This window comes from Osmerus mordax, chromosome 23 (genome assembly GCF_038355195.1).
Source record: "Osmerus mordax isolate fOsmMor3 chromosome 23, fOsmMor3.pri, whole genome shotgun sequence".
Classification (NCBI taxonomy): Eukaryota; Metazoa; Chordata; class Actinopteri; order Osmeriformes; family Osmeridae; genus Osmerus; species Osmerus mordax.
The window spans coordinates 1,494,360-1,506,725 of NC_090072.1; the positions used below are offsets into that span (position 1 = coordinate 1,494,360).

The 12,366-nt window shown below is 45.0% G+C and overlaps 1 protein-coding gene and 1 non-coding gene across 2 annotated transcripts in view; one reads left to right on the top strand and one right to left on the bottom strand.

Annotated features, from left to right (window-relative positions):
• Positions 1–7,101, bottom strand: part of zanl (zonadhesin, like) — a 30,193-nt gene extending 23,092 nt beyond the window's left edge. The window contains 12 exon segments of the mRNA XM_067261996.1: positions 96–340; positions 524–665; positions 1,181–1,380; positions 1,469–1,877; positions 2,401–2,498; positions 2,911–3,078; positions 3,300–3,455; positions 3,828–3,912; positions 4,457–4,722; positions 4,873–5,016; positions 6,295–6,320; positions 7,040–7,101. Of these exon segments, the coding sequence (XP_067118097.1) occupies positions 96–340; positions 524–665; positions 1,181–1,380; positions 1,469–1,877; positions 2,401–2,498; positions 2,911–3,078; positions 3,300–3,455; positions 3,828–3,912; positions 4,457–4,722; positions 4,873–5,016; positions 6,295–6,320; positions 7,040–7,101 (2,001 nt within the window).
• Positions 7,102–11,740: 4,639 nt separating this feature from the next.
• On the top strand, positions 11,741–11,822 carry trnas-uga (transfer RNA serine (anticodon UGA)). Its single transcript has one exon. It is a non-coding gene; the product is annotated as a tRNA-Ser (tRNA).
• The last annotated feature ends 544 nt before the right edge of the window (positions 11,823–12,366 follow it).

A 12,366-nucleotide genomic window follows, 5' to 3' on the forward strand; every position in this document is an offset into this window, starting at 1 on the left:
ACACAAAGGGTTGAAAAGGCTCCTTCATCCTTCTCTCTCTGTGCCTCCCACTCTTACTCCACCAATCGCACCATCCCACCATCCCTCCATCTCACCTGCACAGTGCCTCCCTTCAGGATGGAGACCTTGAGCCCGCGCACGTACACATGGACGGCCTTCACGTAGGAGATGGCGGGCTGGTTGTGGCGGTTCTCGTTCTCCACGTGCACCTCGTAGTGTTGCACGGCGGTGGTGTTGCAGGGTTCGGACATCAGGTAGGTGCAGTTGCCCATGAAGTTGTAATGACGCTTGTCGAAGGTGGTGTAGTGGGGGTCACCAGACGCCACGCAGGTGGAGGTGTCTGATGGAGGGATGATGAAAGAAAGAGGGAGAGTTATGATTGATCAGAAGATTACACAGATTGTACGGTTAGTTACAATTATGTCTAAAACTGGAATCCTACTAATGTACAGATTCAGGTAACTACATTTTCCACTAGGATTCCACAACAGTGTTTAGGAATGTTTCCTGATGACTTATCTACCTTTGGGGTAGCAGCTTGAGCCCCCTCCGACCTCACGACACTCTTCTGTGGGGAGACAGGAGTTGTCGACACACTCCAGGGTGTAGTTCCCTGCGCAGCGACACAGCTTGGAGCAGCCGTCACCAAAGATGATCTCTCCAGGCTGCAAGAGAGGACACAGACTTAGAGAACTGGCTGTAACTTCCGATTCACAGTTTATCTTTGCCTTGTTGATCGCATTGTGAGCATTCGTAAGAACTCCACTGCTTTCTAGGGAATTCACGTGTTCGTAGGCATTTATAAGAGTTCATAGGCATTCATAAGTGGCCGCGGGCATTCATAAGTGTTCGTAGGCATTTAGAAGTGTTCATAGGCATTCATAAGTGTCCGTAAGCATGCATAAGTGGTTGCGGGCATTCGTAAGTGTTCATATGCATTTATAAGTGTTCATAGGCATTCATAAAGGTTTGTAGGGTTTCATAAGTGGTCGTGAGCATTCATAAGTGGTCGTAGGCATTCGGAATTGTTCATAGGCATTCATAAGTGTTCGTAAACATCCCTAAGCATTCCGAAGAATCCAAAATTTGCATTGGGAGTTGAACATGACCGCAGAAGTTCAAATGTGCTCATAAGTGTTCAGAAAAGCTTTATAACTGTTCATAACCCCTGTCCTCTGACCTCATAGTAGTTGTTTTGATCGTCCAGACAGCCACACTTTTCCAGGGGTACGCAGCGTCTGCCCTTGAAGACGTAGCCTGGCTTACAGAAGCAGCCGCTGATGCAGGAACCAGTACAGTTGGTGGAGGGCTCCTTGCAGCTAGGGATGCAGGCAGGCCCACATTCAATGTACTGCGAATCAGGGGGGCATGTCACTGGAGGGGAGAGGAGAGTCATTAGCAAGTTGAAAACATTTCAGATACAGGGTGAAAGTGGTTGTGGTATATTTCCGTCTGTATGTAACCCTACCAGGTGGTTTAGTGGTTGTTGGTTTAGGTGTAGTTGGACCAGGAGTTGTTGGTTTAGGTGTAGTTGGACCAGGAGTTGTTGGTTTAGGTGTAGTTGGACCAGGAGTTGTTGGTTTAGGTGTAGTTGGACCAGGAGTTGTTGGTTTAGGTGTAGTTGGACCAGGAGTTGGTGGTTTAGGTGTAGTTGGTGGAGGAGCTGAGAAGATAAAATGAGACCAAACAAAATCATGTTACAGGTGAAAAGCTAAAGTCAGTTGTCTCACTGTTTAATTAGATTTGAAAACAAACTTGAACTCGATCTTGCGTCTCAACTGATAGGCAATATTCTTACCCGTGCAGGAAGTGATGCAAACAGCATCCACAGCAATGTCTGTCCTGTCGGTCTCACCAAAAACTCCCTCAATGACAAACTGAAACGCCGACAGACAGAGAGAAAAGGAACATTAGATCGCATGTCGCCCTTGCCTAGAGCTATCCCCTTAAATATATTAATGTCAGAGATGTTTAAGGTCATTCAGCAGACACCGTTATCCAAACAAAAAGGAGTATTTGAATGTGCAACCTGCACTCAAAATGCTCTACCACTCATCTCCAATTCTAACATTACATGTTACAATCATGTAAAGTATGTCCAATAAGTTATAATGTCTCACAAATGGTGTCTAGTGTGTCTTATAAGTGTATTAAGGTGCAAAGTATGTCTCAAGAGGAGGGAAGTATGTCTTAAAGAATGTCTTATAAGGTTATAAGGTTCCTAAAGTATGTCTTAAGGAATGCAAAGTCAACTTGAATAATGTCTTATAACAGGGGTTTTAAGGTCAGTCCTATATGTTTAATCCTTGTGCTGCCAATGATCTGAAGGCTACACAGGAGTTAATATACTGTATTAACATATAACAGTGGTGTTAAGGTCAGTCATCTATGTTTAATCACCTGGATGTTGGACGTTCCCAAGTAGCGTATGTCTACAGGCTTCCAGGCCTGACCTTGGTTCCCCCTCACACTGAAGAGAGAAGCTCCAAGACCTCCTCCTGGAAGCAGAGAGAGAGAGAGAGATGGAGAGGGAGAGAGATAGAGATAGACAGAGAGAGAGAGAGAGAGGGGGAAAGAGAAGGAGAGGGGGAGGGAGAGGGAGAGAGAGATGGAGAGGGAGAGAGATAGAGATAGACAGAGAGAGAGAGAGAGAGAGAGGGGGAAAGAGAAGGAGAGGGGGAGGGAGAGGGAGAGAGAGATGGAGAGGGAGAGAGATAGAGATAGACAGAGAGAGAGAGAGAGAGGGGGAGAGGGGGAGGGGGAGGGAAAGAGGTAAAGTGAGAGAGGCAAGAGAGAAGATGAATCAATTTGAGGAAGTGTGTCGAGAATTTGTGTGTGCTCGCGTGTGCATGACTGAATGGACCAGTGTGTGTGTCCGTGTGTGTGTATGTGTGTGTGTGAGGTTCATACCGGGAGTGACCGCGTAGACGTTGATCGCCATGGTGGTGGCGGTGCCGTAGAGGTAGTAGTGGAAGGTAAGGTCCAGACAACCGGCAGCAGCACTGGTGACTGGACTTCTCAGCTCTGCTTTGGCACCCACCACAGAAGAGAAGGAGTCCATCAGCATGTAGCTGCCCACTGCAGAGGAGAGGAGGAGAGAGAGGAGGGGTGGAGAGAGGGAGAGGAGGAGGGAGGGAGAGGAAGGGTGGAGGGGAATGGGGAGAGATGGTGGGGAGAGTTAAATATTTTTGAGAAATGTTTAAATGCTATTATTTTTATATTTTTAACATTTTATTAATTACACTTAATATTATAATTATTATATTATTATTATTATTTGAGTACTGTTTGTGACTCACGGCCCGGTTTGGAGAAGTCGTTGTCAGGTCCCGTTCCCTCTGTCTCTGTCTGGCCGCTCCAACGTTCCCAGCCGAAGATATCAGGGTTCTCCGGTACAGGAGTCTGCCAGCCACACAGGTCCTCAGCGTAGTCAAAATCACATCCTGTCAGGCAGGCTGGGGGAGGAACGACCGGTGAACACATGTCGAGAGGAAAGAGAGAGACAGAGAGGGATACAGGAGAGGAGAGACCCAGAAAGAGAGAAAGAAAAAGAGGTTGGGCGAGAGAGAGAAGAAGAGGGACGGAGAGACAGATAAGAAGAGGGAAAGAGAGAGAGAGAGAGAGAAGAAGAGGGAGGGAGAGACAGATAAGAAGAGGGAAAGAGAGAGAGAGAGAGAGAAGTAGAGGGAGGGAGAGACAGAGAAGAAGTGGGAGGGAGAGAGAGAAGAGGGAGGGAGAGAGACGGAGAGAGCTAGAAAGAGAGAGAGGGAAAGAGACAGAGAAGAGAAAGAGAGAGATGAGGAAAGAAACATTTAAAAGTCGCTCACAAGGACAGGCTCCTTCGCTGATGACGATGTCGTCCAGGGCAGAATCACACGACTCGCTGAGACCTCGCTGAGCCTCAAACACGATCTAGACACACGTACAAACACAGTCAGTATAGCCTCAAACACAATCTAGACACGTACAAACACAGTCAGTGTAGCCTTGAACGGGATCTACACACACAAACACAAATAGACAGTATAGCCTCAAACACATTCTACACAGAAAAAAACATGCATGGACACAATCCAAACACAGAACTTAACCTACAGGGTTAAAGTTCAAAAACTGTCAAGTTTATTTTCTGAAAAAATGAGATTTAATTTGTGTGTGTACAGTATGTGTGGACACTGAGATTGTTTTACAACTACCGGTGTGAAACTTGGTTGGGAGGATATGAGATTAGGAAGGTTATAAAACATACTTTAGTGGCTGTAAAATTCCATAGGACCATCTGACTTACATAAAGAAAAACAGACTCACACACAACACACGCACACATTCCATACAGACAAGGGCCGCGTTTTCCAGATTCGTTAAGAGCTTCTTAGCGCTAAGAGCTTCTTAGGAGCGCTTCTGGGAAACCCGGCCAAGCACTGTCTAGGAAACGCACACACACACACACACTCACAGTGAGGGTCTGTCCGGCAGGTTTGGTCACAGTGACGGATCCGCCCAACCAGGAAGGACTCTGGAACCCCATCCTCTCCCAGACGGTCTCCTCAGATCCGGGCCTCTGGGCCAGAACCTTCAGTTTGTTCTGGAATTCCGACCCGTACATGTAATAACGGAACTGGACGCAGATCTGGGCGGAGCTAGACGAGAGGGCGGGGCTAAGGAGACGACCCTTCTGCCCATTGGACACATTGTCAGCCTCATGGTAGATGTAGTAGCCGTCTACGAATAGGAGGAGAGATCGTTGGTTACAAACAACAACAACAGACTTGGACGAGGAACAGAGTTCCAGACTTCCAGAGTTCCAGAGTTCCAGACTTCCAGACTTCCAGAGTTCCAGAATTCTCCGGGGAGAGAACAGGGGGGACTCACTGCCGTCCGGGTAGTCTCCGCTGGGGCCGGTACCGGGAGTGGGGGTGGAGCCTTGGTGGCGGGTCCAGTCGTTGTTGTCCGCCGTGTCCTGACGGAACTGACAGAAGGGGTCTGTGTTCTGGTCGAAGTCACAGGAAGTCAGGACTGCTGTTGGACGGGGGGTGGGGAGAAGAGGGGGAAAGGGGGGAGTGGCGGGGGGAGGGAGAGGGGGAGAGGGGTTAGAGAAATGTGGTGGTGGGGGGGCATAAGCGAGAGAGGGAGAATGGAAACGAGGTTGAGGGGTGGGATGGTGGAAGAGAGAGAGATCGATAAAGGGGGAGAGGAGAGTTAGAGAAAGGAGAGAGAGAATTGCATTCATTCAATTGCATTCAGACATGCAAACAGTGAAAGGTGAACAGTTATGGAACAACAACCCCCCTTTGACATGAACAGTCATAAAAGCAGGAAGTATAGATTGGGGGCAGCTAACTTTAAAATGCTCGACTTCGAACTCAAGAAGGCTGAGCAACCAGCCCTCCAACCCACACTAAAGATAAGCGTGTTGTTGTGGAAGGTGGGCATGGAATGCGGGGATGGAGAGAGAGAGTGTGAAATACAGATAGAGAGAAAGGGAGAGATAGGGGGGAGAGAGAGAGAGAGAGGCAGGAAGGGAGAGAGAGAGAGAGAGAGAGGGTGGGTAGGTCCAGGGCTAACTCAAGGACAGTGTTATCCAGGTGTGAAAGTCATGAGGTGATGTTGGAGAACCATCTTGTATCTCTTTCTGATCTCTCATCCTCCCTTGTTCCCTCCCTTGTTCCCTCTCTCTCCCTCCCGCCCTCCGTCCCTCTCTCTCCCCATTCTCCTTGGGTGAGGCCACACGCACACACATTCCGAAAGTTACATTAGTAGACATAGTAGATTATAACACACATCTTATAACACACAGTAGATTATAACATATAGTAGATTATAACACATAGTGGATACTAACTCATAGTAGATTATAACACACAGTGGATACTAACTCATAGTAGATTATAACACACAGTGGATACTAACTCATAGTAGATTATAACACACAGTGGATACTAACTCATAGTAGATTATAACACACAGTGGATACTAACTCATAGTAGATTATAACACACAGTGGATACTAACTCATAGTAGATTATAACACATAGTGGATACTAACTCATAGTAGATTATAACACACAGTGGATACTAACACATAGTAGATTATAACACACAGTGGATACTAACTCATAGTAGATTATAACACACAGTGGATACTAACTCATAGTAGATTATAACACATAGTGGATACTAACTCATAGTAGATTATAACACACAGTGGATACTAACACATAGTAGATTATAACACACAGTGGATACTAACTCATAGTAGATTATAAAACATAGTAGTTTATACTACAGACTTACCAGCATCTCTTTCTGTGTCTTTATTTCTGCGTGGAACATGAGAATATGTGTTAGACTCACAAGAAAACGGCGTTGGGAATGTCCCTGTACTTACTGTAAGTCGCTCTGGATAAGAGCGTCTGCTAAATGTAAATGTAAATTACAGTAGTTCGGTCTTCTGGATGAGACATTTAAATACACAGTCTACATCTATACACAAAAATAAGAGGACTTACTATAGTTATTTATTAGTTACTATAGCAATACTAAAATACCACATAATACTACAATACTAGAATTTTACATAAAATCCCCCTTGATGAAGTAAGATGGGAAACCAGCTATATGAATCCACCAAACATCAAATGTAATTGTATTTGTATAGCCCCTTTTAACAAGCAATGTCACAGAGGGCTTCACACTCCCCCAGAACTGCACCTAAACCAACCTAAACCTTCAAACAACCAAACAACCCTAAACCTTCAAATAACCAAACAACCGTAAACAAACAACCCTAAACCTTCAAATAACCAAACAACCGTAAACAAACAACCCTAAACCTTCAAATAACCAAACAACCGTAAACAAACAACCCTAAACCTTCAAATAACCAAACAACCGTAAACAAACAACCCTAAACCTTCAAATAACCAAACAACCGTAAACAAACAACCCTAAACCAACCTTAACACTCAGACAGACAGCTACATTTAGTCATTTAGCAGACGCTCTTATCCAGAGCTAAGACACATAGACCCAGTCTCACCTTTCTTCTGAGCTGCACGGCCCCATCCACAGGAGCACGCAGAGAAACGTTAACTTATCCATGGCTAACTGTAGCGTTAGCAGGCTGATAAGACAGAGGAGATGTAGCCTGTGGCCTTTTATACCCGCTGCACGACACAGGTACGTTGACCAGGTGCGTGGAGGGAGGGAGCAGGGAGAGGAGCGGGTGAGGAGGAGGGGTGGGGTGGGGAGGGAGGAGGAGTGGGTGAGGATGAGGGTGTGGGGTCGGAGGAGGAGGGATAAGGTGAATTGAGGCGCTGTCATGGGCAAGCCTAGTATGCGTTGGATGCTGTGTTGCAAAACTTGGAACATGAGTGAATAAGTAACAGCAGATAATCAGAGGAGGGTGTGCCCCCCCCCCCCCACACACACACACACTGTATGTGTGAGGGAACCCTCTAAGAATTACTCAGGACTAAACCACCTGCACTTTACAGTTCAAGCACTGATAAAACATAACTGCACGAGGCCTTTTCAACATACAACCACACCTATGCTGAGAAAAAGTATTGAGGACTCTCAGCTTGGAAACTTTCCACACACACAAACACACGCAAACACAAACACACACACACACGCAGACGCACACTTTTACTCTGCTTTCAAGAGGCCAGTAGCTGTGACATACATCTGGATTGTGATCATTTAACACCAGGAGAGTGTTTATATACAGGTCCATCTCGTGAGAGTGCAAAGTGTTAACACTTTGGCATTTGCCAGTGAATGAGAGAGCCAGCCTCCTATAACCACGTCCATAACAAAACACTTAAGACTAATTTGGACCGCAGTGCGCGAACAACTCGGCCAGTTTCCTAAAAAAATGGCCAGTAAACAACATGGCTTGGATATAAAAAACGTGTTAATAAGAACGTCTTCAGTTAGCAAACGCTCTTTTTTTCAAAGCGTCGTACAGAGTGGGATTTGAAACCTGCGACCTCTTAATCTGCAGTCAGATGTTGTTGAGCAACATGAACAAACGTCTTATCCGATGATGACACGATCATTCGATCAGAACGTCCAGCGTCAGCAGTTCTGTTCCAGCCAGGCCTGTTCCCACGGCGACGGTCCCGTTGTTGTAGTAATTATTCTCCCTTTTGGGAACGCCTGGGAATCTAAATTCTGTCTCACGTTACTGAAGTCCGCTAACCCTCGAGATCTGATAAATTCATATCATTATGAGGTCGTAAAGAAGTGCTACCCTTTGCAGCTATCTGCTAATCCATCCCGCCCATATCGTAAAGGGTCACCACTCAAGTCGTCATAATTCCAGTCATTGGCTACAGTCATCTGTCTTCCCAGATGAAGACAGAGCGATTGTACTGTTCTGTTCTTCCCAGAGGAAGACATAGCGATTCAGATATATCTCTCTTCCTCTCTCTTCCTCACTTTATGGATGGGGATGTGGGTGTGAGGGGATGTGGGTGTGAGGGGATGTGGGTGTGAGGGGATGTGAGTGTGAGGGGATGAGTGTGAGGGGATGTGAGTGTGAGGGGATGTGGGTGTGAAGGGATGTGAGTGTGAGGGGATGTGGGTGTGAGGGGATGTGGGTGTGAGGGGATGTGGGTGTGAGGGGATGTGAGTGTGAGGGGATGTGGGTGTGAGGGGATGTGGGTGTGAGGGGATGTGAGTGTGAGGGGATGTGGGTGTGAGGGGATGTGGGTGTGAGGGGATGTGGGTGTGAGGGGATGTGGGTGTGAGGGGAAGTGGGTGTGAGGGGATGTGGGTGTGAGGGGATGTGGGTGTGAGGGGGTGTGGGTGTGAGGGGATGTGGGTGTGAGGGGAAGTGGGTGTGAGGGGATGTGGGTGTGAGGGGATGTGGGTGTAAGGGGAAGGTGCAACGGCTTGGCTGGTTAGGGTCACGGAGGGTGGGGACTACCCAAGGGCAATTGAGTGTACTAGAGAGATTTAATACCCAACTGAGTCATAGACATCTCATATATAAACCTTGTGCATATACTCCATATCTCCTCTATTAAAGAAGGCATGTTAGGACATTGGTGCCAGTAATGTTAATCTGTAATCTGCAGTGAATCCGCACCCAGACAATCAGTAGGCTACATGCAAGCACACGGCGAGTCACATGGAGAAGCAATATTTTTCGAATCACACGTGGGAGGACGCGCGAGATCGTGATAGTTCGGTCAGCATTGGGCTGTTGTTGTGGCTTGTTTTGTGTTGTGTTGTACTGGTCTGTTTTCAAATGTTTTTTTCAATGTAAATCATAAATCGTTTTTGTCTGTATGCTGCAGAACCAATCTCCCTTTGACGACATTGAGTACACTTTAATACGAATCTTTTTTTTCTTTATTTTTAGATGAAAGATTTATTATAATTATTTATTCAGTAAGTATACAAAAAATGCATTCGTGCATTGCCATGGTTACGTCTGATTGAATTGACACTAATAGTCATTTTAATGGCTCTTTCGTTGTCTAACGATGTGAGAAGTACGTGTGGAAGTCACTGACCTGTTGAGACGCCGGAGACTTGTGTTGTATCTGGTAACCAAGGAAATCACAAGGGGGTGAAAGGTCATCTCAGATGGAAACTGAGACCTTTGTACAGACACACCACAGAAGCATCATAAGAGAATGGGTGTGGTTGTGTGTGTGTGTGTGTGTGGGTGTGTGTACGGATCTTGGTCAATGTAATGACCCTCACCTTCACACACTCCCCAAATCCAATATTAATTTGGCCATCATTACATTAGCTAACTTTATGGAATGATGTCATGCTGAATGGTTCTAGACCACAGTTCTAGAACACACCTAGATTCCAACATTACTTTTCTCAGAGATGAACTCTGAAACTTTCAGACTGAGTTATAGGTCGATCGATAACTAATTCCAATTTTATTAATCAAGCCTGTGGCGACTGTTTTGTTTCGCGAAAGTATGTTTTTGAGTAGACTTGCAACAGAACGTTGGGTTGAATCAATAGTTCCTGTGGTATTTACAGTAAGACAAACCTGTGACAAATCCTTCTCTTTCTCCTTTCCTCACTCTCTCCTTCGCTCCCCCCTCTCTCTCTCCCTGTATCTCCAATTCCTTCGTCTCTCTCTCCCTCTCCGTACCCCTTGAAGGTGTGCTATAGAGCTAGGCCTTTCCATCGTAATCTAATTTACAGTAAGACTGACGAATGACTGTTACGCAATGTCAACCTTTAGAAAAGAGTTCCTTTCTCAAATGTAAATGGATTGTTGAACTGGAAAGCATTGAATGGGTTGTTTGCTATAGGCATGGCATGACATATTGCAAACATTACGTTGGCTAGTTGCAAAAAAACTCTGCCTGTCAAAGAACCTCAAATTTTGTAAAACTGAAGTAGAGTGAAATAAAGTTGTATTAAATAGTCAACTCCCTTGTTATTAACAAAGGAACTTGGTTCAAAACTAAAATAAACGGTAAAAAAAAGGAAATTAACGTTAAAATATGTCCCCCCCCCCAATATAGTAGAAATATATTAAATGTACGTCATCCTTTTATGAACACAGTCGACCTGTCTCTTGTTATTTCCTATTTATTTTAAATATTGCACACTTGGTTTGCCGCACGTGTGGCAACGGCAACTACTTCCAGCAGCAGCCTGATATCACGGATAGAGAAAGGCGCGTGGGGTAATTGATGACTGTAGCAAAAATAGAATGCCAAGCAATCTAACCCAACTACCATGTTCTTTTTAATAAGGCTACTTTGCTCAAAATTTGGCTTTCAAATTGATAGTAGCCTATCTTATTACTGTCTGTCTTCTTGTGCTTACACACGTGTCATTAGTTAGCTAACTAGTCAGCTAACTAGCTAGCAAGCGTGGTAGAGGACTGTTGAGTTGGCAAAAGGGGGGGAGCAATTGGCCTACATGAAATGTTCTCAAGAGCAATTTCTGAAGGGCGAAACAAAAGTAGTTCTGTAAATGAACTACTGTGCTAGCTAGCTTTTTGGGGTAGCTATGTTTGCTGTCTTGGCTTTAGATCGTTCCATCGGCAAATTCAGCTTTTGTGTGTGTGAACCCTGCAAACTTAACGAAATCGCCATGTTGCGATTGACTGGGTTAACTCAACGTTAGCTAGCCTAGGCTATGTGCATTGAGACTGCATTGAATACCTTTCGTTTCGGTAGACACGAACACGGTTACCAAGTTGCCAGCTAAAGTCGACATCATAGCATTGACAGTTTCACACATTGACTCGAATTCAAACGGCTGCAAACAACCTAGTTTACTACAGGCTCTACCTACTGGAGTTAGCAAACGTCAGCTAGCTAGCTAACTGCTAGCTAACATAAAGAGTGACCTGTAATTCGCAACGAAAACCAAGACTGGTGAGGATAATAAACGTCTTTTTATCGTATTGAGTGGTATAAGTATACTTGTGTTTTATTGTATTGGGTGCTAGAAGTAAAAACCATTGTGAGACAAAGGGCAGGGCTTCATAATCTTTTGAAATTTAAAAAATCCGCCAATTGTGGGACAGTTACTTTCAACCATGCAGATTAATGAAAATAATGGCGCACTAGCGCCATCTGTCGACTTGCTCGACGTGGTGCTTCACTGAAGTTCTATGTCGCAAAGACATTTTATGTCCTTAACTGTCTTTCAATTGCAGATTGAATAAAGTATTTTATAATATAATCAGAAATACTACAATCACATTTATTCCTTTAGGTATTGCAGTGTTGTTATGGCAGCTGCGATGGCCGAGTGGTTAAGGCGTTGGACTTGAAATCCAATGGGATCTTCCCGCGCAGGTTCGAACCCTGCTCGCAGCGAATTACTTTTTGAACCGTTACAGTTTTTAAGAAGATGTTTAAATTATAATATTTCAATTATTCTGAATGAATTATGAAACCGGTGAAACTGAAATATCCGTAACAATCAACAACTGGCCCTAATCAGGTAAATCGGTTGATTCCAAGTCAGGGTAGGGTTCAGGGTAACCTGAACGAGAAATTCTCATCGTATTCCCTAACCACCTACCTTTCGTTACAGTAATACACAAATAAATATTTTACGAGGGGGAATTGCGTGTGCAAAAAGGCCCCGCTGGGATTCGAACCCAGGATCTCCTGTTTACTAGACAGGCGCTTTAACCATCTAAGCCACGGCGCCATGTGCATGCCGCCTGGACAATATAATGGTTTCAACGTAGACAACATCGACACACGTTTTAAATCGGTTCGATACATATTGTAGAAGCTACACGGATTGCATTTCACGTTTTTACATGTATTTGTAAGGATCGATTGTCATATCCTTGCGGTGAAGCTTTGATTAAGCATGTTTCGTAACGTCTATGACGAGACTTCGAACTGG